Source organism: Diutina rugosa (genome assembly GCF_008704595.1).
Source record: "Diutina rugosa strain CBS 613 chromosome Unknown scaffold62_size109212, whole genome shotgun sequence".
Taxonomy (NCBI): Eukaryota; Fungi; Ascomycota; class Pichiomycetes; order Serinales; family Debaryomycetaceae; genus Diutina; species Diutina rugosa.
This window is the reverse complement of record NW_022995089.1, coordinates 65,578-89,277: the sequence shown is the minus strand read 5'-3', so window position 1 is coordinate 89,277 and position 23,700 is coordinate 65,578. Positions and strand designations below refer to the sequence as shown.

General features: G+C 49.6%; 15 protein-coding genes across 15 annotated transcripts; 5 read left to right on the top strand and 10 right to left on the bottom strand. All coding sequences in view use genetic code 12, as the record gives it.

Moving 5' to 3' along the window:
* Nucleotides 1-26: 26 nt before the first annotated feature.
* DIURU_001317 (mitochondrial 54S ribosomal protein MRPL50) lies at nucleotides 27-680 on the top strand (the record flags this gene model as incomplete). The annotated part of the gene is made up of 1 exon (XM_034153847.1): nucleotides 27-680. The coding sequence occupies one exon, from the start codon at nucleotides 27-29 to the stop codon at nucleotides 678-680; it is 654 nt and encodes a 217-aa protein (XP_034013921.1).
* A 174-nt stretch (nucleotides 681-854) lies between these two features.
* On the top strand, nucleotides 855-1,949 carry DIURU_001316 (uncharacterized protein; the record flags this gene model as incomplete). Its single annotated transcript, XM_034153846.1, has 1 exon — nucleotides 855-1,949. The coding sequence occupies one exon, from the start codon at nucleotides 855-857 to the stop codon at nucleotides 1,947-1,949; it is 1,095 nt and encodes a 364-aa protein (XP_034013920.1).
* Nucleotides 1,950-2,008: 59 nt separating this feature from the next.
* Nucleotides 2,009-2,839, bottom strand: DIURU_001315 (uncharacterized protein; the record flags this gene model as incomplete). The annotated part of the gene is made up of 1 exon (XM_034153845.1): nucleotides 2,009-2,839. One exon carries the CDS (start codon nucleotides 2,837-2,839, stop codon nucleotides 2,009-2,011), a length of 831 nt encoding a protein of 276 aa, XP_034013919.1.
* Nucleotides 2,840-3,147: 308 nt separating this feature from the next.
* DIURU_001314 (uncharacterized protein) lies at nucleotides 3,148-4,137 on the top strand (the record flags this gene model as incomplete). Its single annotated transcript, XM_034153844.1, has 1 exon — nucleotides 3,148-4,137. The coding sequence occupies one exon, from the start codon at nucleotides 3,148-3,150 to the stop codon at nucleotides 4,135-4,137; it is 990 nt and encodes a 329-aa protein (XP_034013918.1).
* A 667-nt stretch (nucleotides 4,138-4,804) lies between these two features.
* Nucleotides 4,805-6,394, bottom strand: DIURU_001313 (uncharacterized protein; the record flags this gene model as incomplete). The annotated part of the gene is made up of 1 exon (XM_034153843.1): nucleotides 4,805-6,394. One exon carries the CDS (start codon nucleotides 6,392-6,394, stop codon nucleotides 4,805-4,807), a length of 1,590 nt encoding a protein of 529 aa, XP_034013917.1.
* A 364-nt stretch (nucleotides 6,395-6,758) lies between these two features.
* On the bottom strand, nucleotides 6,759-7,775 carry DIURU_001312 (uncharacterized protein; the record flags this gene model as incomplete). Its single annotated transcript, XM_034153842.1, has 1 exon — nucleotides 6,759-7,775. One exon carries the CDS (start codon nucleotides 7,773-7,775, stop codon nucleotides 6,759-6,761), a length of 1,017 nt encoding a protein of 338 aa, XP_034013916.1.
* A 156-nt stretch (nucleotides 7,776-7,931) lies between these two features.
* Nucleotides 7,932-8,564, bottom strand: DIURU_001311 (nucleotide diphosphatase; the record flags this gene model as incomplete). The annotated part of the gene is made up of 1 exon (XM_034153841.1): nucleotides 7,932-8,564. One exon carries the CDS (start codon nucleotides 8,562-8,564, stop codon nucleotides 7,932-7,934), a length of 633 nt encoding a protein of 210 aa, XP_034013915.1.
* Nucleotides 8,565-8,859: 295 nt separating this feature from the next.
* Nucleotides 8,860-10,260, top strand: ISC1 (inositol phosphosphingolipid phospholipase; the record flags this gene model as incomplete). The annotated part of the gene is made up of 1 exon (XM_034153840.1): nucleotides 8,860-10,260. The coding sequence occupies one exon, from the start codon at nucleotides 8,860-8,862 to the stop codon at nucleotides 10,258-10,260; it is 1,401 nt and encodes a 466-aa protein (XP_034013914.1).
* Nucleotides 10,261-10,532: 272 nt separating this feature from the next.
* Nucleotides 10,533-12,992, bottom strand: DIURU_001309 (phosphatidylinositol-3,5-bisphosphate 5-phosphatase; the record flags this gene model as incomplete). The annotated part of the gene is made up of 1 exon (XM_034153838.1): nucleotides 10,533-12,992. One exon carries the CDS (start codon nucleotides 12,990-12,992, stop codon nucleotides 10,533-10,535), a length of 2,460 nt encoding a protein of 819 aa, XP_034013913.1.
* A 303-nt stretch (nucleotides 12,993-13,295) lies between these two features.
* SDH4 (Sdh4p) lies at nucleotides 13,296-13,775 on the bottom strand (the record flags this gene model as incomplete). The annotated part of the gene is made up of 1 exon (XM_034153837.1): nucleotides 13,296-13,775. The coding sequence occupies one exon, from the start codon at nucleotides 13,773-13,775 to the stop codon at nucleotides 13,296-13,298; it is 480 nt and encodes a 159-aa protein (XP_034013912.1).
* A 1,097-nt stretch (nucleotides 13,776-14,872) lies between these two features.
* Nucleotides 14,873-15,601, bottom strand: MOB1 (Mob1p; the record flags this gene model as incomplete). The annotated part of the gene is made up of 1 exon (XM_034153836.1): nucleotides 14,873-15,601. One exon carries the CDS (start codon nucleotides 15,599-15,601, stop codon nucleotides 14,873-14,875), a length of 729 nt encoding a protein of 242 aa, XP_034013911.1.
* Nucleotides 15,602-15,801: 200 nt separating this feature from the next.
* On the bottom strand, nucleotides 15,802-18,678 carry DIURU_001306 (hydrolase; the record flags this gene model as incomplete). The annotated part of the gene is made up of 1 exon (XM_034153835.1): nucleotides 15,802-18,678. One exon carries the CDS (start codon nucleotides 18,676-18,678, stop codon nucleotides 15,802-15,804), a length of 2,877 nt encoding a protein of 958 aa, XP_034013910.1.
* A 608-nt stretch (nucleotides 18,679-19,286) lies between these two features.
* On the bottom strand, nucleotides 19,287-20,537 carry CAG1 (guanine nucleotide-binding protein subunit alpha; the record flags this gene model as incomplete). Its single annotated transcript, XM_034153834.1, has 1 exon — nucleotides 19,287-20,537. The coding sequence occupies one exon, from the start codon at nucleotides 20,535-20,537 to the stop codon at nucleotides 19,287-19,289; it is 1,251 nt and encodes a 416-aa protein (XP_034013909.1).
* A 256-nt stretch (nucleotides 20,538-20,793) lies between these two features.
* DIURU_001304 (uncharacterized protein) lies at nucleotides 20,794-22,200 on the bottom strand (the record flags this gene model as incomplete). The annotated part of the gene is made up of 1 exon (XM_034153833.1): nucleotides 20,794-22,200. The coding sequence occupies one exon, from the start codon at nucleotides 22,198-22,200 to the stop codon at nucleotides 20,794-20,796; it is 1,407 nt and encodes a 468-aa protein (XP_034013908.1).
* A 136-nt stretch (nucleotides 22,201-22,336) lies between these two features.
* DIURU_001303 (uncharacterized protein) lies at nucleotides 22,337-23,686 on the top strand (the record flags this gene model as incomplete). Its single annotated transcript, XM_034153832.1, has 1 exon — nucleotides 22,337-23,686. The coding sequence occupies one exon, from the start codon at nucleotides 22,337-22,339 to the stop codon at nucleotides 23,684-23,686; it is 1,350 nt and encodes a 449-aa protein (XP_034013907.1).
* Nucleotides 23,687-23,700: the final 14 nt, after the last annotated feature.

Sequence of the window (23,700 nt, the reverse complement as noted above, 5' to 3'; positions counted from 1 at the left end):
GCCATCGATCGTCGAGACCAACCCCCATGTTGCGGACATTCGTCAGACACGCGCTGTCGTCGGTGGAAATCCAGTTGCTCCAGGACATCCCCCAGGTGGGCGTCCGGGGCGAGGTGTTGCGGGTGCTGAGAGGCCACATGCGCAACTACCTCCAGCTCAACAACCGCGCCGCCTACATCGTTAAAGGCCAACAGCCGCCGTTGCCCGTGGTCAAACGGGAAGTGAAACCTGTGGTTACCAAAACCAAAGCTGCTGAAGACGTGGCTGAGCCGTCAGCGGTCAAGAAGACCGCTACCGAAACCGCTAAACCCGCACCGACTCTTGAAGACTTAGGGGCGCTTTTACAGAAGGCCCTGAAGCGGAAAGACTCGGTTTTCGGTGGCGCCCAGTTCCAGAAGCTGTCTTCGAGCGATGCCGCCCTCGACTACTCCGTTTCCGACTTGAAAGTGATCCCTGACCACTACACTCACACCGGCAAGCTCCCCGTGACCAGAGCCGATTTGGCTGCTGTGATTGTCAAATACACGGGTATTGCCGTCCCGGAAAACCAGATCAGAGTCAACCACGGCACTGTCACCATCGAGGGAGCCATTGAGGCCGCGGGCGAGTACACTTGGACCATCAACGTCCCCGCCGACCAGGACCTGGTGACCAAGAAGTTGACCATTGCTTCCAAATAATTACATCCTACCATACGCTGTACATAGAAATTTCATCGAAATAAGCCATAGTATAACTTGAATCAAAGGTCCCCATATACTTGGGTCATCCCTTAGGCCACGGGCACATAACCCGTTCAGTTGACGTAATTTGCCACACGAAATTTCCTTCTGGAGCCACACGATGCCATCACCATGCCCTTACAGTACTCCGCCGCAAAACTGTCGCTGCTAAGGACGCCGGCCAAGCGCCGCAAGCTCACCCCGACCCAGCAAGCTTATATCAAGGCGTCTAAGCGAAGTACTGGTGTTACCGAAGCAAAACGTCCCCACGCTCAAAGACTCGAAGTTAAAGACTACAACGTCCAACTAGACTACCAGCTCCAACGAGGCAGTGTGTTGGTCGCCGTGAATACCGTTCTCGATACCCAGTGGAGCGAGACGACGACGCTACACTCGCGCTACGCTGACCACAACCCGTTGACTCATAAGGGCAAAATTGTCGACCAAAAGACTCGGGAAGATATTCTTTTCCATTTCCGAGGGCTCAGCACTGAGTACGGAGCGAAAGTTTTAAGTTACCGCCGCACCCTCCCGGAATTGGTGACGGTAGGTCAACTATACTCGATCTTCTCTGAAGCGGGACCTACGTTTGTGGATAAACAACTTGAACTACTAATCCGTCAGGGACAACTACGAAAGTTTATTATTACGAATGCGGCACCGGTGATCTCCCGCAGTCTCCAGAAATTCCATACGGGTAAAATCACTTATGGGTTTGAGAATGTCGAAGTGGTGGCTCGAGCCGAGACTTACCACGCCCTTTTGAAAGAACACCGCACTCCCACAGCGTCGAAATTTAATCAGTTTCTCACAGCTAACCCTACGGCTCTATTTGTGGGTCCAGAACACTTTGATACCGCTGAACTAGATGAATTGGTTAACTTGGGTTTCGTCACTCTCACCAGTAACCATTTGAATGAGATCGAAACCCATCAGTACAGCATCTCCTACCCCGGGTGTGGCACTTTCCTCAAGTTGATTAACCAAGGACGGGCGTGGCTCGTGAAAACTCTCCAGTCCAATAAGTTCCATGAACTATTGGAGGATACGCTTTGGAGCAAGTATGAAGGGCGAACCCGGGCTGGTGTGTGCCAATTGAAGAACTTCCACCGTCCGTTTTACGGCTACGATCTAAACTGGATCCTTGCCGATGCATTGGGGGCTGGTGTAGTGGAAGTATTCAATACCCCCGTCGGCCGCGGCTGGAGACTCACCGGTAAGGTCTAACTTGTTAGACTAGTCGTCCTGGTATCGTCTATTAGTATAATACATATCACTCGTTTCTCTCACTCGTTGATGGTGCTCTTAATGGAGCCGACGTCAAACTTACGCCGCACCCGCTTGGCCACGGGGGTAAGAATCGTCGGCACCAGCGTGTTGGGCAACGTGATGTTGGGGTCCAGCACGTCGAAGTGCTCGTCCTCGTAGTTGTGCACCTCGTCGTCGTCCAACTGGCGCTTGCGGGTGATGGCGTCGACCGGTTTAAGCTTGATTTTCTGTACTTTCTTCGCCTTGGTCACGTTTAAAGTAGAGTTGGCCGAGGTGAATTCTTCTTCGCTGTGGGACTTTTCCGCCCGCCGGAGCTTAACCGACAGCGTGCTGACGTCGCTCGATGTCAGCGGTCGTCTCGAACCCAGTTTTCTGGGGGTTAGCAAGTCGTCCAGATCGCTATCGGAAAGGAACGAGTCGCTACCGTTATCGTTAACGGCAAACGTCGGGAGCTTTGCCGGCTTGGTGACGCCCGCGCCAAAGTCAGCATCGAGGGCATCCTTCCCGAGCATACTTCTCGGAGCACTCATTTTTTCCAACTGTTTCACTTTATCCTTCAATTTGAGGTTCTCCTTCTGGAGCTGGGCTATCCTGGTCGCCTGGCGCTTATTGTTGGCAGCGTGCTCTTGCTTAAGCTTTCCCACAGTGATCTCATGTGTCAGCACCTGTTTCTTAAGTTCAGCAACGCCGTCGTCATCGTAGACTTTCTGGACAATGAGTTGGAGAGTGGCTAATCGGATGAGCGATTTGCGCTGTTCGTTTTTGCGGTCGATGTCTTCGAGTCGATGTCGGTTCTGTTCGTGGAGCTCGAGCGCTGCCTGAAGCAGAGCATTTGATAATCGGGTCATCAATAGCGGGTGTTCGTAATGTGTGGTCCACCGTGGGGTACTAGATAAATAAATGAGCCCGTCAAAACATGCGCTTATGTGCAGTCAAATAACGGAACAACCGACCAGAACCATACTCTCACAACAAATTATTCTACTACCAGATCCAATATCTGTGTTCTGCGTTGCATACATTTTTTATTTAGTTATTTTAGTGTTTTGGGTCTACATCACGTCATCTCACTGCGATCTATACAGTTACACCTCTTCACCCGCCACCGACACCACCACCGACACCACCACCGACGCCACCACCGACGCCACCAACGATGTGGTTACGATACAGATTTGGCGAGAAGGACGTGTACAATGCCGCTCGAGGCCACTTCGCGACGAAGTACGATATCGATGTCGACAAGGCGGTCAAGTCGCCGTACCATAATGTCGAAGAGGACGAGAAAACGGTAAGGTTTATCCTTAATGCCGAGGCGCCCGACTTCCACGAAACATTCAATATCAAACCCGAGTGGAAGCTTTCACCCGACGAAGTGTTGGCCCGAGAATGGAAGCCGGAGTTACAAATACCCGTGATGTCTCGCGAAGAGTTGGCAGAGCAGGGCACGCCGCTCCCGCCGCTGGAGCTCTTGGAAGTGCTCCACGAGTACATCGGCAAACAGGACTTGCTCAAAGAGCGCCAAATGGACGAGCTGGCTCTCCTCGCACTTGGCCTGCTCGTCGAGTACTTTATCGCCAACGAGATCGACGATAAATTCATTGAGTCCTTCCGCCAACCACCCGAACTCGAGGAAACTAAGTCCTACAACCAGAGCGTGTTTGACATGTTGGACAAATCGGATCTTCTGGACGAGTCTGGCGACGAAAAAGGTCATGCTTTCCCTGCCCACGGTGAGCACGAAGAAGATGAAGAGTATAAAGACGACGAATCAGAGGAAGAGGATGATATCAAGTATTCCAGAACCAAACGCGGAAAAGCGGAAGAAGATGACGGTGATAATGAAAACTCCACTACCAAACACGAACAAGGCGATGAGTTCCAAGCTCACCTTAGTCAATACAATGATGACGCCGATATATACGCTCCGGTAACGGGATCGAGCGAGATTCGGACAGCTGTCAAAGTGGAAGAAGGAACCTCACGGACATTCCCCACTGAGTCTACGTCTCATACAGTTGATAAGAAGCCTGATGTGTCTAAGAAGAGCTCTTCAAAGTCAAAGAAGAAACGAAAGCTGAATGATGATAAGCTGAAGAAGACAAAGAAACTGAAGAAATCGAAACCCGACGTGCCAGGGTTCTAAAGTGCAATATCGAGTTTTTTTTTTGATCGAGCACAAAAACAATGCATTATAAATACTTTAATGAGACAGCATGAATGAAAACCTCAAATCAAAAGAAAAAAAGAATAGTTATCAGATGTTAAGGTTTGAAATAACTAAAAAGACTTTGAAGTCAAAAACAAGGGGCGAGCTGGGAATCGAACCCAGGGCCACACCCACCCTAAGGGTGTATCATACCACTAGACCACACGCCCATGTTGGAGAACGAAGCTGAAAAGCAATAGAAGTCCGGCGACGTGAAGGCAGATTTTTGCCGACTTCGCGCAGTTTAAATTAATCAGTACCCCAATTTTGTTGAGGCAGCACTAGGGAACTTTGAATTTAAATATCTGAAAGTTTTGTGACACCTTTTATGAATAATAAAGACGTTTATGACAGTTTTTCACGGGTTGAGATTAATGAATACAATGAAAATTGGGAAGAAATACCAAGCCACAAACCACCGGCACACCTGTGAGTCTACCATCTACCCGTCACTAGTGTAAATTAGTTTTGTACATTAAGAAAAGTGATACACCGCCGTTTAAAAAATCTATCAGTTTATCCAAGTACCGGACACGACGTAATATGCCATGAAGAAAATTAGTTCAAGAAGGAACAAAGGGCAGTGGTCAAAAGTGATCAACACCTAAGACTTGCTCTTGGTCGAAATAACGTCATTTTGGAACGAAACGTGTTCTTCATCATCAATCAGACCGTAGGATTCCAGAGACGATTCCGGTTCCTTAGGTTCAGGCCGTTCGAGGAAAGTGAATGGTTTATCAGTGACACGAGACTGGATCCAGGCGATGGCACATCTCACTGAACAACTAAAGATCGTCAAGATCACGCCACCGACGGGGGCAATGGCGAAGGCGCCAAAGGGACCCCAATCTTCCGAGTTGTAGAGACCGTTCCACATCAACAAAAGCTTACCCCCTTCGCTGGCCAGGTGGTAGTAGCAGAGACCATAGACCCACACAAAGAAAATGGCACCAAGCCCGCCGAACATGACGTCGAAACCATTCAACATGTAGAAGTACCTGTCGCTAAGCCCTAAGAATACCAGGGGAATGACGGAGGCACTGACGAGATCGGCAATCAAGTAGATCTTGAGAATGTCGTCAGCAACCACCAACGCCAACACCACGATGGGGACAATGATCACCACCACAATGATACGCACGTACCAGATGTTGAGCCGGTTGCGGAAAATATCGTTGGAGATGGTGGAGACAAACGCCGACTGCAACGAGTCAAACGTCATCGTCGAGAGGGCGACGATGAAGATGATGATGAACGCCACAAGCCACGTCGGCATCTTCTCGAGCAAGATGAAAAAGGCGTTATAACCGTTTTCATCGCCCACTTCCAAGTCCCCCAGCCACACGGCAAGCATCCCCGGCACCCCGACCAACGAACACACGACAAACACCACCACCGAAGCGATCAGACACCCGATCCAGAGATCTTTGTTTGATCTCAGGGCAAACGTACGCAACCAGAACCCGGACATAAAACAGTCATTAGTTAAGATGGCGACAAATAAGATGTACACCAACTGCCACCCAAGCTTATTACCCTTAAGCAAGCCCGAAGGGCCCACTTTCAGAGTGTCAATCTTAATATACGACCCCATACCGCAGGCACAGATGATGATCAAAATGATCACCAACGCCCCCTGGAAGTTGTCGGTGATGAAACTGACTTTGAAACCGCCATAAGCGGTGTAGATCGACGTCACTACACACTCGATGATCACCATCGGCAACGCGTTGAGCCCCGTGAGCGTCTCGATGGCCCCCTTAAGCGCCGAGAGCTCGGCCAACATGAAGAGGAACATCGTGAGACAGGTGAATAACGACAAGTATAACGCCGTGACCACGCCGAAGCGGTGGCGGACCCACTCCGTCAACACAAACCCGTCGGGACACCGCCGGCGAATCACCGGGCCGATAGCGGCGAACCCTAAAATGGGGATGGCCCCGCAAATCGTGTACACCAACAACCCGTGCAACCCGGCGACATTGGCGATCTGGGCGTAGGTCGTCAATATACCACACCCCATGGCACTGGCGATGAAATTAAGGGCAAGGGGCAAGCCCCGCTGGGTGCCGTTGCTGCTGAGGAACAGCGACTTCGACCCGTAGCGCCAGGCGAGAAAGCACCCGGTGATGAGGAGGAACCCGTAGGTGCACCAGATGACGGCGTGACTACCGGGATGAGAGAGCTGGCCCATGATGAGGGGGGCTCATCGACGGGCCGTCTATTTGGTATATATACGCCGAATAAGGTGCGGCGCTTTATTAATTTTGCTCTTGTGGTCGCCTGCAGCAAAGTATGCGGTTAGACGAAACTCGTATAAAACCCTCAATTTCAGTAGTGGGAGATGAAAGATAACGCCGCGGACGCCAAGGGTCCACGGCTAGGCATGCCCCTAGCGGGTTTTGGCAACGGTTTTCCTCCTAAGTTGGCGGAGATTTCGGTCTTTTCCTGCACATAGTCGGGTCGACGATAACCGCATATGCCATTAAATTGTCCCTATGCGAGGGGGTGAGACCAATACGAGAGAGACATTGATGCCCCTTCCCCCCCATTGTTCATCAGAAGTCAATAACCTTATCGGGAAAGTACTCGTCGATCAACGCCATGTAGTACGGCTTTAGCTCATTTACGTCAAGCTTGGTGTCGATCTTGCTGTACAAGTCGTACTTGTTGAACGCCTTGACCGCCTTGAGCATGTCGGTGTCGTGGGCGTCCATGAGGTACTGGTAGGCGTTTTCCTGGTGCCACGGGTAGAACAGGTGGTAGCGGATCATCGCCAACGCCTCCTGCGGGAGAGTCAGGTTCTCCTTCGCAATGTGGTACATGTACTCGTCGTGGCCCCACGAAAGCATCACTTTGTCGAGACCACACCGTTCCAGGTAGATGCCGTACTTGGTATTGTACAACGGGTTGTAGAAATCAGGGTTTTTCTTGAATGATGCCGGCAATATTATCTTGCTTGAAAAACGACATCCGACGGGGAACGTGTCGCCCACAACGTCCCATTGGCCTTTGGAGTCGAAAAAGTAAAGCAACTTGCCCAAGTCGTGGATAAGCCCCACAAGCTGAAACCACCGGGGCTGGCCGTCCCGCCTGATCGCCTCTGCCGTCTGTAAAGCGTGGTCGATCTGGGAGAGCTCAGTATCGGGGTCAGAGTCGTCCAAAAGCTTATTGAGCTTCTCAAGCCCTTCCCAAATCGTCATCCGGGCCCGCGTCTTTGTTTTAAAGTTGATTCGGGCCTCGATATTGTACGCCACCGTCTGCTTCTCGTGCTGCTCGTCGTAAAACAGCTTCACCCGGTCACACGCAAGCTCGTACTGGCGAAAGGTGTCTTTGTCGACGTTGTTGAAGTACTCAGACAGGTCCTTATACTCGTCGCTGTCACCAATATCGTCGAGGCCGTCGGAAACTGGCGACTCTTCCTTCGCTGGTAGCAGCTGTTTAAGCTTCCCCTTGATGCGGTTGATGTGCAAAACTTCATCGTCAAGCTGCTCTAGCAACACGCCGTCCTTGGCCTTATCGGTAGTGCGCTCGGGTTGTCGTCGGGGCTTGGTGATCTTCCCCTCCATGGTCATTTGATGGTAGTCTCCCGTTATCACACGCGAAAAATAATGTCACGTTGTGGAGCAGACAGGATCAGACATTGCAATGATTTAGCTCAATTCTAGACTCCTAGCTTCTCGATATTATCGAACTTTTATTGTTTTAGTGATCATAAATATCGTTATCGTTTAGTTTTTGGTCAACACTTGTTCAATGAGGCGATGAGTGGTAGCCACGGGGAGACCGACAATATTGAAGTAGTCGCCTTCAATATTCTCAAAAATGTACGAGCCTTTTTCCTGGTACTTGAATCCACCAGCAACTTCAAGCCCTTCGCCACTAGCCACGTACTGGTCGATCCAGCTATCGTCCACTTGGCTATTGAACTTAAGACGAGTGGTACAAACACCAGTGGCTTCACCTTCAATGCGACCAGCACCACTACCCGCAATCACCGTCACCGCACTGATGACCCTGATATCACCTAAATTGCGGTACTCCTGGATCATCTCTCTCTGGCGCTCAGGAGTCTTTGGTTTCTCTCTCACCTTACCGTCACAGTCAATCACGGTGTCACAGCAAATAAGCACATACGGCTCATCACCCTTAAGCCTGGTAGTAATCTCTTCCGCCTTACAGCGGCATGTTTGGCTCACGTACTGTTCCACGGTCTTCCCCACCTTCGGAAGGTCTTCGGCGAATTGCGATGGGAACACTTCAAACTGGCTCACGCCAAGATTCGTCTTGAGGATCTCGGCTCGCCGAGGCAGACTGGAGCCCAAGATAACTCGTCTATCGCCGATAACATCAGGTAACCACATTTCAGGGGGAAGCCAACGGTCAGCGCAAAAGCGCGCAATTACCCCCCCGCATAGGGTAATCAATAACAGTATTCAATGAATAGCACGTTGACGTTCAAATAGGTGTCAAAGCTTCTGCTAAGAGAGAGTTGTTGCCTCAATTTACTAGACACAAAACTGGCAGTGTGCCTCCCCTATTTGGGCGGCGGTTACGCCACGCGCTACCATTGACGTTCCTGCGCGTTGGCAAACAAACACGAAGCGTAGGTTACCGTGAAGATAATACCTTACGCCCGCGTCAGTTGGGGTTCCCGAGATGACAACCATCAAGCTTCTCACCTTCAATGCCTGGGGGCTCCGGCTCATCAGCAAGTTCCGCAACGAGCGGTTGAAAGCCCTTGGTGACATTCTCGCCGACCCCATCTCCGACGACGAAGACTACGACATCGTCGCCCTCCAGGAGGTGTGGACCGAGGAGGACTGGGCGTACATCGACAACATGTGCAAGCAGAGATACCCCTATCGTCGTCACTTTAAGCTGGGGATCATCGCTGGCCCGGGGTTGGCGTTACTCTCAAAGATACCCATTGAAGAGACCTTTTTATACCGTTTCCCTATTAATGGTCGACCTCTGGCGGTGTTCAGAGGCGACTGGTACGTGGGTAAATCAATTGCCGTCACCTTACTCAAGCCTGTGACCCCCAATTCCACTCCCATCGCTCTTTTGAACTCACACATGCATGCCCCCTATTCGCTTGAAGGCGACGCTCTGTACTCGTGTCATCGTGCCTGCCAGGCCTGGGATTTCGCCAAATACGTCCGCATGCTCAGAAAAGCCGGTTACGCCGTGATTCAGGTGGGGGACTTGAATTCTCAACCTGGCACTTTACCGCATCGTCTTTTCACTGTTGAAGGTGGTCTTGACGACCTGTGGGAACTCTGTCATCCGGAAAAGTACTCTCGGAGCGATATTGCCACCATGACTCCCATTGACCAGATCCGCAAGGCAGGTATAACCTGTGACTCGGTGTTGAACACCTGGCGAATCAATCGCCCCATCGAAGACGCTTGTCGTCTTGATTATGCGTTTGTTGATTCGAGCTACATCACCCCCATCCGGGCCGAGGTCCGCTTTATCGATCCTATCCCCGAACTCAATTGCTCGTTATCGGATCACTTTGCTTACTTTGTCGAGCTTGATATCGCTGATTATGATGCCAACGTGGTGAGGCGAGTAAGAAGCGATTCGTATGGCGCCGCTCGTGCCATTCGAGCTCGAAAAGGCAGCAGCGCATCCAATACCTTCCCGTCAACCTCCACGACAAAGGACGACGAGTTCAGAGATTTGAAAGCCCGTGTGCTTGTATATCGCGACTTATTGACGGAGATTTCCAAGTACCGGCGTTACACTATCCCATACCAACTGCTGTGGCGTAAACACCACTTTTTCTCGCTGATAGCGATTGTCGTCGGACTCCATTTTGTGGTGACGCTTTCAGCGGTGAGAAGCGACCCCATTGCCGCCGGCTTCACCATGCTTGTGTCATTGTTAGTGGGTGTTCTGGGGATTATAAACGGTCTCATTTGGGGGTTGGGCATTCGTGCTGAGCTGAGAGCATTGCAAGAGGTCCAGCAACAGGTGAAAGATAAGGTAAACGCGATTAAAGACGAGGTTAATGAGTTTTTGGATTGGCCCACGGGGGAGATTGATGATTAATTAATTAGACTACGACTAGACCACACAGTACAATACCTTCTTAATGTATAATTTTATTAGATACAAGTCAAGCAAAAATCATGATACTAACGGAACCTACTGGAGACAATACTACTAACACCAGTCGAGGGGGTAACCATTGCCATGGTCTCTTGCCGGATTCAGATCAGGCCACTAAATAATATATGACTTTTAAGGGGAGATTATTGTTCCATTATTCAATGGATCTAGTTTGGCTTATCTTTAAATTTCGTCGCAATGCATTGTTGTCATTATCTAAAGTAGTCGTCCTCAGCCTCAAGCTGAGTTTGTTCGAGCCCGCAATACTGACCGTATAGTCTTGAGTCGGCATGCCGACTGCTGAATTGCATGGCCAGGTAGTAATTGTAGACGTCTTTGTCCACTGCCAGAGTGGACAAATGCGACACTTGTGGTTGAGGCACCAGTGTCGTCTCCCCTAATTTGGCGTAATTCAAGTAATCGCTGTAAAACTGTTTGTTCTCCTCACTAACACCAAAACTCAAAGGCGAGATGGGAGTTATATCAGTAACCTTAGGCTCACGAGGTTTTGCGCTGTGGGCCGCCGCCACTGGAGGTGGCTGCCGTTTGCGTGATCGGAATGGATTTATATCGTTAGCATCGACGTTATCTTCAGCACTGAAATAGCGCAGGGTTGAATTCATTGAGAATTGAAATACCTCAGTGAACAGTTGAAACTTCTTCGCCTTATAGCATTCATTGAACCAGCTGTCAGTCGAATCATGCGTCCACAATCTTGTTTCGTCGCCACCAGCCAAGAGCTTCTGATCCTGATGAAAGTAGTTTTCGTTGTACCAATGGATGTAACTGATTTTCTTGCGGATGTCATCCACTGCCAACTTGTTATGAAGGGAGAAATCGGTTTGGAGCTCCCACAATTTTGGACGGTTCAAGTCGTAAACATAATTCCCAAGGAAAAGGTTGATTGCTTCCTGTCTGATCAGATCCATGAATGAGTTCAGATATATCCGCTTCACCAGGTTCAAAATGTCTCGAGTATGTGAAGACCATTGATTGATACGGCGGTATGAGTCCATAGTGTTCACCAAGTTCAGCCCCCCGTATTGAATCGCAATGGTGTCACCATGATCGTGAAACATTTCTGTCAAAATATTCACGGCATCCAGGTCATATTCGAGTTGAGAGAAACCAGCAGTGTCGTCCAGGGAGCTCATTAAATGGAGTGCTTGTAACTGGTGAAGTAAAGCTTCTTTCCCAATGATGAATTGAGCAGCATTTGTACGATCTAAGCAATCGATACAATTAGTTCGTATTATCCCTTTTTGCAACTTCATTTTTTCCGGAGGACCATTGTGGAAAAACAGAGTGTTGGCAATCAGACTTTGAGCGATTTGCTGGATAGGACGAATCACATCCAAATTCTTCTTCGAGTGACGACTCATATCGAATCCATGGTACAAAATTTTGTTTTCTTTTGGTAGGAATTGGTTAAGGTACTTGATACAGTTGACAAAGTGGCCATTCAATTTCAGTTCTCGGGCTTGCTTTTCCTTCAGGGTTTTGATTAAGTTGAGGACGGTAATTGGCGAAGAGTATCTCTCAAACAAATTGTTAAAGTGGGTCGCCAGTGCCAGGTAATAAGGATCCAGCAATGAGATTTCAATAGGAGGTTTAGGCAACTTGTTCATATCCTGCGTCCAAAATAATGGGATCAGACCACGATGTTGGACGTACAGCGTCCACCGGGTACTGTTACCAAAGCCAAAGTTGGGATCGTGGAAACTGGTGAGAAGCATATCGGATACAATCTGTTCAGTTTCGATCTCATTGGCGACGTCACCATTCAAATTGATACCTCGCTTGAGAAATCTGGCACCAGCGTAGTAATGGGATCGACGAGCAATCAAGGTGATGTAGAACTTTCTCCCGGTAACGTTGATACTAGCTTGGTCAATGAATCCATGGATTATAGGCTGAAACCACTCGTAGGTCGTAGCACCCCAATGATGTCGGATAATAGGCTCCAAAAGAGTTCTATTCCAGACGAATCGGTCGTTAAATGCAAATTGAGGCTGGTGGTCCTGTTTTAACCGGCACAAGTTCGTTTGGAGGGAGTTGGTAATGTCATACCCGTAACTGAAATAAAAGGTCTTGCCGAGATCAAGATACTTAAAAATAGACAAGAGCTTCTCTTCGTCAGAATATTTTTCTGGTCGACGGTAGTTAATATCGAGAGGGATAAGACGTGTGTCATCCATGTGGTAAACATAGTGACCGCCAATGATAGCAACCTGCGAACACTTGGTAACAATGCAAAGGTAGTAGTCAGCGGTGAACTTGATGAGCCCCAACAAACCGTAGCCTTGAGCAATTTTGTGGATCCCCCCTTCGATCAGTTCGTCTAATGAATTGAGTAACTCCACCATATCCTTCCTTGTGTAGAAGTAGTTCTTCTCCTCAATGATGTCGACAATATCGTTATCCTTATCACGCTGGATTTCCAAGATCCGGAAAAGGGTCTCTTTGGCATTGGAACCAACAATATACATCGTGCTGATCGAATTGTACACTGTGAACCGTTGGAGCAGAATCCGCTTACTCCCTCGAGTAGGCATGGGACCGTCTTCCTCTTCCTCCAGCTCATCGCTCACCTCAATTGGAGGCAGAGACGGTTGTGATTTCTCTCCAGGCGACACATCAGTGGTTTCCTCAGTGGTAGCCTCTGAGATCATGACCACAACACTTAGTGTGAGATCAAGCACTGGTAACGCGCATGGCTCAGATCAATCCAAAACAAAACACTTAGTCAAAGATACAGGATAAATTCCAAAGTGGAGTATACATAGACAAGTGATCAATTGAATCACAAGTATTTTAATCTTAGTCCCTAAAAGTTTGGATCTCAGATATGAGTCAAAATACTACTACATTTGCGCTGCTTGAAGCCTATCGTGATCGTAATATAGTATTATGTACAAGTGTAGACGAAGAAGTAATGCGGAGGTATCGACAGCAGTCTTGCACTAGTGGGAAGCTTAAGCCAACCACAACTGTTGCACCAAATCAAAGATGCCGTTGCTTTCGGTCTCAATGACGTAGACGCCATACATCCCCACAAACGTCCCGAGACTAAGCAACCGTCGAGCAATCTTGTTCCACACTCCGTACACCCGTTCAGGGATGTAATCGGTGATGCATGACAAGAACCCCATGTGGCAGTGGAATAATAACAACACGCCAAAGGCGGCGTCCAAAATCGGGTTGACGGGGGACTGGAACAAAGGCAACGACGCCAACGGGATCAACGCCACCGAAATAAGTCTTTCGTACGTCCAGTGGGCGGAACCAGCGTAGGTATCAATCATACCGGGTTGGTAAGCGTCATTAACCGTCCCCGTGACACCCCCAGGCGGCTGAGGTTTGAGCTTGTACTTGCTGAGACTGAACAGCGGTTTCCACAAGCTTCTCACCCCGAATACCCGTCGGGTGGCTGGCAACGTTCGCATCATCATCATTATAGGCCTTTGTGCTTTTGACCACTCGTGATTTTTTCCCACCTCACCGTAATGCTGATAGCGATGCTCGCGACCCCAGAAACTCCGACGACAATTTCAAGATGAAGAATATAACTTAGATGTGATTGTAAAATTTTGACAGAGACCATTTTCATGAACCAGCGAGTGTGGTTTCATCGTAAAGTTTCCGGTCTGAGAGCACGTAAGCCGCATAGACTTCGAGACACCAAAATGTTCGGGCAGGAACTAAAAGCATTTGCTATCGATTGGATTCAGGTTTACAAGGGTCATTTCAGGCTGTCAAATTTCCATTAAGTTGCCAATGACACTGTAGAGCAATAACATGGCACTTTATTTGCCCTGCTATGACTCGATTAAAAATTAATTCCTTGTATACTATAGGAAAGAATTAATGAAAGTAACACACTGTGAATCCTAGTGATTGTGAATCTGATACACGTTGATGGTTTATAATTTACTCCTCGTTAGTCTTTGAATTTTTCGTCAAAAATTTCGAATGAATATTTTCTGTGAAAATTCTCATATACCACTTTACAGAGAGCCATCTATGGTCTTGAGATATCAACCTAGATACTTGCTGTAATAATAGTGGCATGAGGAAACAATTGTCAAACTTTTAAACGGATGTAACGATTTTTAGAGGGCTCTCAAATGGAGGGAACATGATTACCAGGCTTATTCCTAGATAGTCACCTCAGAGATACTAAATTCTTAAAGGCATCTGTTTGTTTCCTAGCATGAGTGCAAGCCGCAAGAGATATCTCGCAAACTCATTGAGTTGCGAGGCTCATTTCCACTTAAAACAACATAATTCACATTAATGTCGAATTTGCCAATTCGGGCGTGTGGTCTAGTGGTATGATACACCCTTAGGGTGGGTGTGGCCCTGGGTTCGATTCCCAGCTCGCCCCTTGTTTTTGCAATTTTATGACGAACAATAAATTTTTGTACCAAGTACAAACGATATGTGGGTTTTTCAATAGCCATTGTTAACATTCCATTATCTACTAATCATTATATTATAAAAAATCATAAGTACACCCCTCTACATCATCATCACCATCTCGCGCCATAGCTTACAGCTTAAGCATCGTCTCAACCAAGTCCTCCAAAGGTCCGTAATCTTTTTGCTGGATCAACTGAAACTCATTCGCAAATAACACGTAGTGTTTGAGACTAGTGTTCAAATGCAGTTGCAACCCCAACTCGGTGATCTCATGGAAGTGATGGCAATATATGTGAGCGTAAATACGGAAGATTCTTTTGAAGATTGTTTTCATCAACACTGGGAACTGCTGCGGGAACGGAGCTCCAATTTTCAGCGGGAAGATGTTATCGTTGTCAAAGAATCCTTGCACCCAAGTCATCAAGTTTTCGATATATTCGCAAGCCGGAAGCGACACTGGTTTCTTGCCATTTTCTTGCCATAAATATTCATATTCTTCAGTAGCAATCATTCGAGGACAAGTGGCGGGACTGCAAAACTCGGTGATAGCCCCGTATAACATGTTGATTTGGTTGTAGAAGTCGACGCAATGAACGGCGTACCACTCATTCAAGTCTTCATCCTGCGGGAGCTTCACGGCCTGGATCAAGGCGTTGTCACTACCCAACGTTTGTTCGGCGTAGTTACGGATATCTCTGTGACTGCTGACGTTGTTGAGGGCCTGATAGTCGTATTGGGTTGAAGATGTCGGGTTGAGGGGAGCGCCGCCGTAGGCCAGAGCGAGATCGCCATATCCCGCAGGCTGTTTGAACCGCTGGGTCCGCAACGTATGGGTATTCAAATTTGGGAAAATGCTCATGGGATGTTGCTTAGGAAGGCTGATCTTTGTATATGTAGATCAGTGGGATCAATGTATGTGTTTAGTCTCAATTAGGAAAAATGAACTTATCTGCAGGAAAACCCGTCCCGACAGAAAATGCCCCCGGTGTATGTCAAAATTCTGTGATGAAGATTGTATTAACTCTATAGCAATGTAGGTAAAGGTTTGGTTCATCCGTTTCAAGTGATGTGACAGTAGCCCTTCCTGAAATCGTAACGGACCTCAGTGATCGGTCCCAGCTTATTGCGGATCATGATAGAAGCCTCATCCACGCCGTCGCTATCGACATCTTCTCGCTCGTGGTACCATTCAAGGTACTCGAGACGTTCGTGGTATTTGACGTGGCCCCCCAGAATATGAATGTCGCCAGAGTTGACGAAGGGGAAGTGCCAGCGGGGCAAAAAGATGATTGTCGGATGCGACGATAAATTAGGGTCACTGAAATCAAGTTTGACGGTGAGGAGATACTTGACTTCATTCATATCAAACTCAGTAGTGATGGGGATACCGGGAGACTGGACGACAAACGGTCTCACCACAGCGTTTACTGCTCGCACCCCGTCGGCGGAAGGGTAATCGCGAGAAAGGTGTTTCTTGCCGACATTCTCTCGGGTGGTGGGTATCATGGTGCAATCTTCTTCTTCGCTGGGAGCAGCAGCAGCAGTGGCTACAGCCTCGGTCCACCCATTGCCTTCGCTGCCGTTCTCGCCGGTGTTCAATGTCAACAGCTTGATGTCTGCCAAATCGGTGGGTTCGATCTCTTCCTCGTCACGAGAGAAGGCAAGGGCATTTTGTGAGAACTTGTAATCTTTGAACCCAGCAACATCTCCCGGAGTGGTCAGGTTTTGGAGGGGTGACGTTGGCTTGCCATTAGTCCCGGCACTGGCTCTGCGAGAGCGGATGCGAGAGTTTCTTTCGAGTATAAGCAGAGCCACCAGGCTTTTACGACCACTGACCTTATTTCTGAGCCCGACAGAGTTACGTCTCAGTGATCTCTGACTTGACGACACTGATGACGAGCTCAGCAGAGCATCGTTGTTGGTGTGGTGGATAGGAAGGTCATGGTCCTCTGGGGACCAAAACAGAAAGTCTTCATTGTTCCAGCGGTCACCCCATTTATGACAGTTGATACTGCAATACACCCAGTAAGTGTGGTGCATTTGACACCCTTCCAATGCCTGCGAGATCGCGTCCAACGCTGCGGTTTGTGAATGGTAACGATAGTTCAGATACGCCTTCTTGTCGTCCATATCGAAGGGCATCCCTGTTTCCAGCATAAGCACTGGCACCTTACCCAAGCGAACTTTGCACTCTTGCTTGATCTCCTTGAATTGTCGACGGAGGCAGTTGCGGATTGCTCGTTCCCCAAACACAATCCCAAGTACCGGGTTGGCGTATCTGCCCCTCATGATGCCAAGGGTATCCACGTTGTATTTCAGGTTCCAGGTCTTGAACATCAACGAAAGCCCATCGTAGTAATGCGGTGTAGCTATGAACTTATCGTCAACAATGCGTCGACGATCGTTGACGAGAAGCGGAGGCTTTTCAAGTACCGGGAATTGCATCAACACAAATGCCAGGGGACAAACTTCACGGACAACTTGCTTATGGCGTTGGAAGAAGTCGACGAAGTGGTGCTCCAAGAAGAAGTCATGGTCAACTTCCTCAGGAACTTCAACTCCTTCAGGGTATACGTGATCGGGGAATCTCTTGGAGAAGTAGTGAGGCTTCAACAAGATCGTTTGCTCGTTACTGACGCGGAGCCGTTCTTGCGGAGTCATATCTGCAAGCTTCGTGACATCGAGATCGGCGTGCCACCGCCAAATCTGATGTTGTTCAAATATACACTCGCCCATCTTCCAATTCTCCAGACGCTTCCAACCATAATGAGTATCGATGACTTCGGCCACGTCTGGCAGCATCCACGCTCGAACCCCTTTAGGGTCAACAAGCACGCTACCCTTTTTTGCTGGCCCCGTGATGGAAATCTTGTAAAGTTCAACTTCACAAGCAAATCCCATCGCCGTTTTCACCGCCTGGAACATCGTAGGAGTGGTGCCAACACGTAAGTTCTGGTGGGCGGGGATTTCGCCCAAGTGAGGGTAGCCAATTAAACCCGCGTTTGGTTCGTTCATCAGTTCGACACCGATGATCATACCACTCGTAATCAACTCTGGTACTCGTTCGTTGACTGCCTTCCATATGTGTCTTAAGGCACCGTAGTAGTGGTCTTGAAGGTAGTCTTGGATGTTGACCCCGTTGATTTTGAGGTCAGGAAAGTATGTTTTGCCAGCAAAAAACAACGTGAACATCACCAGACACGCCAACCGATGGTAGTTGGTCGTCCAGATCATTTTGAAGTACTCTTCAGGGTCCTCAGCACGGTGGTATTTAGGATGGTTGTGAAGCACTGCGGCTTCAGTAACACTAAATTTACGGGGATCAAGCCCGGCGGCGTAGATGGTCCACATCGGAGCCCCCAGACCCCCGGTGTAGCGACTCCACACGTCCTGGTGGAGTTCCAAAATGACGTGGAGACCACCGATCTCGTGAATGATTTTGAGGGTGGCTATAGTGTAATCGATAAATGCCTCATCGTACTTCCCTGGTCCGGCGTGTTCTATCGCTTCCCACGTGAGTAAGTAGCGGATGGTGTTGTACCCCCACCGTTTTATTCTCATCAAATGTTCATGAGCGTCTTCCAACGGCCACGGCCGGCCGACAAACGTCACGTGGTCGCCTTCAAAGAAGACGTGCTCTGCATCACTCAGATCACCTTCATACAGCGCCATGTGAGGGGTCTTGGGAAGCTTCATCAGGGCATCGGCATTGATCCCTTTAAGCTGGACATACTGGTTGTCAGCGTTTAATATGTTGCCGTGCTTATCAGTGTGGAGGGGGCTAACCTGCATCACACAGTTGGACTCGTTGTCTACCTTGGCAAACGGCTGGTCGGTGGGAATTTGCTTGCGTAGCGGGCGCATATGGGCGGTTTCCTGGGGTCCGAAGCCATAGATGCTCATGCGGTCGTTGATGATCTGGCGAGCCCGACTCATGGCTTGTTTCAACGTGGCACGGAACGTGGTCGCTGGGGGGAATTTAGCGCTACCTGTGAGTTTGCTTATCGAATAGCTCGGGGAGTGCACATAAGCTGCCAGCGAAACCCGATACACATGGCCGCATAGAGCAAGTTTGTGTTCATGACATCGTCGTGGGCGTGGGGCGTTAGCCGACAAGGTTACTAGGCAGGAAAAAAGCATTGGGGACAGAGCCAATACGAGTAATTTGTGGGGGTGTGACCTGTCACCGATATCCATTTATGGCTTAGTCTGTGGGGAAACCTAGCGAGAAGAGGGGAACGATCGGACTTAATCGCGGGGGTACGAGAATCACGGAAATGACGACCAATGGTCAGCAGTGGCAACACACCAGCATTCTTTGATAACACCGTGGTATAATGAATTCTGCCAATGAGGCTTGAAAGATTAAGGTCGTCTCTAGGTTTTTTCTGAGAGCTAGTGGCTAGTTTTCTCGATTTAGACCTTTTTTTGTCACACATTTAACCGAGGGCGCACCCTGTTAGCGATCATATGAAATTTCACGCTTAACGGGAGGAAAATAAAAGGTAGGCGCGACATGAAGTCATTATGTTCGATCTAAAATACTAAATAAGCCCCAGCTCGCGTAAACTGTCCTGGATCATGAAGTCGGTGACGGCGTTGATGACAAACTTCATGCTCAGCGTGTCGGTGGCACAGGTGCGATGGATGTATAATTGTTTGTTGGTGTGGTTGAGCAGCTTCAACCGGTTTTCAAAATAGGCGATGGCGTCGTCGACGTTATTGGCCCGGCCGTTAAAGTCGGGAAAGTAGTTTTTCACCGGCAGCTTCGACAATTTTTTCTCCAAAAGATCGACCTTGTTGAGGAAGATGATAAACGGAGTGTTTTGGAACCATTGCGAGTTGCATAAAGTATCAAATAGATGCAACAGTTCCTCCATCCGATTGACGTTTTCGTCTTCAAGCAATTTCTGGTCATACTCAGATACCGCCATCACATAGAGGACGCAGGTAATATTCTCAAAGTAATGGAGCCATTTGCGACGTTCCAGCCGCTGACCGCCAGCATCCAACACTTTGAAGTTGAACAGCTTCAAATTGAAGTCGGTCTCGGTGATCCCCGAGGTCTTGATTCTCCCCATCAAAATGTCTTCATCGGAGCAAAGGTAATTGGGATCAACGAACTTGCCGATGGCTTTGAAGTAGTACTCGGCTGACGTCAATAGCTGGAACTCGTTCAGCCGTTCGTAGCACTTGCGGATCCCCAGATCCTCTGTCCACAACTTAGCGATGGCATCGGCGATATCCTGCCGCGAGTCTTGCGGGGCTTCAGCTGCTGACGCCGCCGTCGCCGTCTCCAGAGACGCTCCCCACAAGAGTTTTTCTTCAGCACTACTGGTAGTTTCCCAAGGGTTTGTTTGCTGAGGACGCGACCAATCGGTGCTGCCAATGATGAACTTAGCCATCAATTTCGCCTCATCGGCGTTCGACAGAGGGTTAGCTCGTAACACTACCCGTTTGGCAAGTTGCAACGGCGAATCAGGCTGGTCACAGTCAAGAGGGATCTTCAACTTCCGCAGCATGATGATGAGCTGTCTCATCAGTTGGACGACATCCGTCCAAATCACCTTAGCGTATTGTCGTCTTTTCGACTCAGGAAAACCGCCTTTGTGTAACAACTCCATCTGCTTCAACACGGTGGACTTACCCAGTTCCCCCGGGCCCAAGAGGATCATTCGAAATTGCGGGTTGGCGGCGCCGGCCCTCGTCAACAGGATCTGTTGGTTGAGGGAGTTGTCGTGTTGTTTTTGGAGCAAGTAAAGGTCATCTTCTAACTGACTCACGGTGCACCCCATGGTTGGTGTTGAGGCAGAAGTAGAGACAGCGGGGCCATCGTCGATATATCCCACGCCCCTGATGCGGTGGCAGCGCTGCTCATGTGGGGTCAGTTGATGCTGTGCTTACTTGTGCGTCGCCGCACGCGCAACGCAGGCCACACGCCATATCCAGGCTACGCCCTGGGCATAAGAAAAAAAGAATTGAGGGAGTCCCAAAAGTTGGGGGGCGACGATCCACCCCCAAATGTGTATATAAGATGTAATGAAAAAAATTCTATATCGAGCCAAACACTATGCAGTAGAGGGTGATCACCGCCACCGCCAGCACCGACACGTGGCGGAGAAATGCGTACAAATTCCACTTACGCATGAACTTCAGCACCCGGCGTTTATTGTTGACAAACCATCGGTAGGCTGCCCACCGCTTGTAATTCAGCCAGCTGGACGAGGTGGAGTTGGTGTAGCGCGGGATGTACATCCCCGCCGTGTTCGATTCCTCTTCGTTGATGAAGTTGGAGATTTTGCGCGAGTTGGACGTCAGGCCCAACTCGATGGTGGGGAGGATCAGGTAGTTGTATCGCAGCGACCGCAGCTTGATGTTCCACCAGAAAATCACCCCTGCGGTGAGGCAGGCCATGGTGGCGTAGCTGATGACGTTGGTGTACGGCGTCTGCACGTAGCACAAATGGGTATCGTAGTCCAACGACCCGTTGGTGGTGGTAAACAGCATCACCTGGACTGCAGGATGGCTCACCCCCATCGCCATGCTGATGGATTTAACGGTGATTTCCCGGGGGCCCTCAGGGTGGACAATATCGCAATAGTCGTGGTCGTCACCCAGAAACACAAGGTCAGGGTCAATTTTCGCAAGTATATTTTGGGAGAGCTGAGGTTCCACCGTGTTCCGATACTGCACCCCGCGTTGGTCAACGTAGAATTTAGGGTTTTCCCGTAGCGGACCACAACTAGTGCTCGGATCACGGTAGAGCGGCTCGTGGGTAAGCAACACCCGGGGGCGGGTTTTAGGAGGTAGCGAATCAACAAACGTCCGGGCGTCCAGATTAATAGCGGCATCGCTGGCGGAGTACAGCGGTGCATCAATAATAACAAAATCAACGCCATTCTCCTCGATCACGGTGTTAGGGTTGCCGAACACTTCAGTGAAGCGGGCCACTGAGTGGGGGTGGACGCCATCGCCGAACCCCACGTCGTGATTGCCAGGGACGTTAAGGAACCAATTGCGTCCTTGTTGGTAACGACGTTGAGTCCGTTTAGGATAAAATATGTTGCGGAACCGTTTGACCTCGCCCTGGTAGTATTCATCGCTACACTCACGGCCGTTGTCGAGGTAGTCGCCAAGGAAAAACACGGTGTCTGGCTGGAGATGAGCCATCATGGCGTGGTAATTGCGGTTCAAATGGACATCGACGGTGTGTTTCAGAAGCAGGAGGAGCCAGTCCAGCCGCCCCGGGTAGGTATGGTTGTCTATAAGCTGCGGATCAGCGATAAACAACACCTTGGTGACGTTGGCGGCGGGATCGGCGACGACGGGCCAGTGGCACCTGGACGCGACGTAGCCAGGGACGAACCACTCGTGGTAGCAGAAAAGCACCCCCCACCCCACGAACAACAACACCAACAACTGGTGAGCCAGCTTCAACTTGGGGAAGATTATTCGCATGCGCTCGCTCTCGGGTCGTAGTTGCGTTCGCTTGCCTTGCACCGGGCTAAATTGACTTTTTACACGCCTTTTTAACTACTGAGGGGCGCCCCGTAGCTAAATAGTCGCACAGGGCAATCGCAATGACATTAAAGCAATGTGGGCCAACATCGAGTGGACCCCGGCGACGGTGGCGGTTATCGCCGTAGCAGTGGCGATTTTGTTGGCAATTAAGTATGTCGAATACACCCGTGACGTGCCCCTCCTCTATCTCCAGCAACAGCTGGCAGTGGACGCTACTCGGACCCTGGGTGAACTGGCAATCTACAAGAGCGCCAAGCTCGGCGCCGGCCAGCACTTGAGAGTGGGGTTGGACATTCGCTACGACCACTACAAGCTCCGCCAAGGTAACTTACGTGACATCTGGGCCCTCCGCGTGAAACAGCCGGGATCACTTGCCGTCGGTACCGACACCATCAGCTACGCCGTGATCAACGCCATGGCTAAACACATTGAACCGCAAATTAAAGGTCGCCAACAGGTGGTGTTTCACCCCAACCAGGTATTGGCACTGGTGGCGCTGGTGGCGTTGATGGTGGCTTGCTTTAACAACCAAGTGACGGTGACGATTGATCCCACTACTCCCTGCGACCTTGACGAGTTCAATGTCACCGATTGTGATGCCGACGACAAGTTTGATCCCGAATATACCACTGAATCTGACCGCGGGATCGCTCTCAGAGTGGTGACCACAGGTAATTGGGGCCGCACCGTTGTCGAATTTACTCAGCTTAATTTGGTCAGTGCGGTTGCGTCTACGTTGAAACACCTTCCTGAATCCCAACAGATCCATCCAAAAGACAAGTTCCTGGTGGTATACAACCCAAATCTCCCCCTGGACCATTTGCTCAACGTATTGACGAAATGGTTAACTTCATCAGTGGCAGGTTGTTCTAAGGTTTGGGTGGGTTCCACTCACCCTCCACACGAAACCACCATCTTATCCCTCCCGGAAGAACGAGTGGAAGAGTACGCTAAGTCTGTGCCGTCCACTGGGCTTGGTTTCAGTATCCGTTATCTTGGTTATAGCCTTGGAAAGCAATTGTTTGCTTCGGGTCCGCTTAAACTTGTTTACGTTGACAAGTCGCTTACGGCAAAGCCTCATATCACCGACTATAACCGCATTCGGGCTCAGCTTGGCGCCCGAGTAGTTTCGGAAAGTGGCGTTTACAATATCGTGGGTCCAGTTTTGGCCACCGATATCTTCGACTACCGCAAGGTTATGGTTCCGAACCTTCTCAGCTATGGGGCTATCAGCCAGTCGTTGGAAATCAAGTTAACCAATTATCACAATAACGAAGGCACCCTCATGGTTCGTGGCTACACCATCGGCAAGACTGAGGTGAAGGAGCAAAAGACAACCACATTGAAGCAAGCGGACGGGTTTATGCCCATTCCTGCCGTTGGTAGTTGGGGCTCTGATGGTTGTCTCTATGTGGTAGGGTGAAACTGGCATAACGC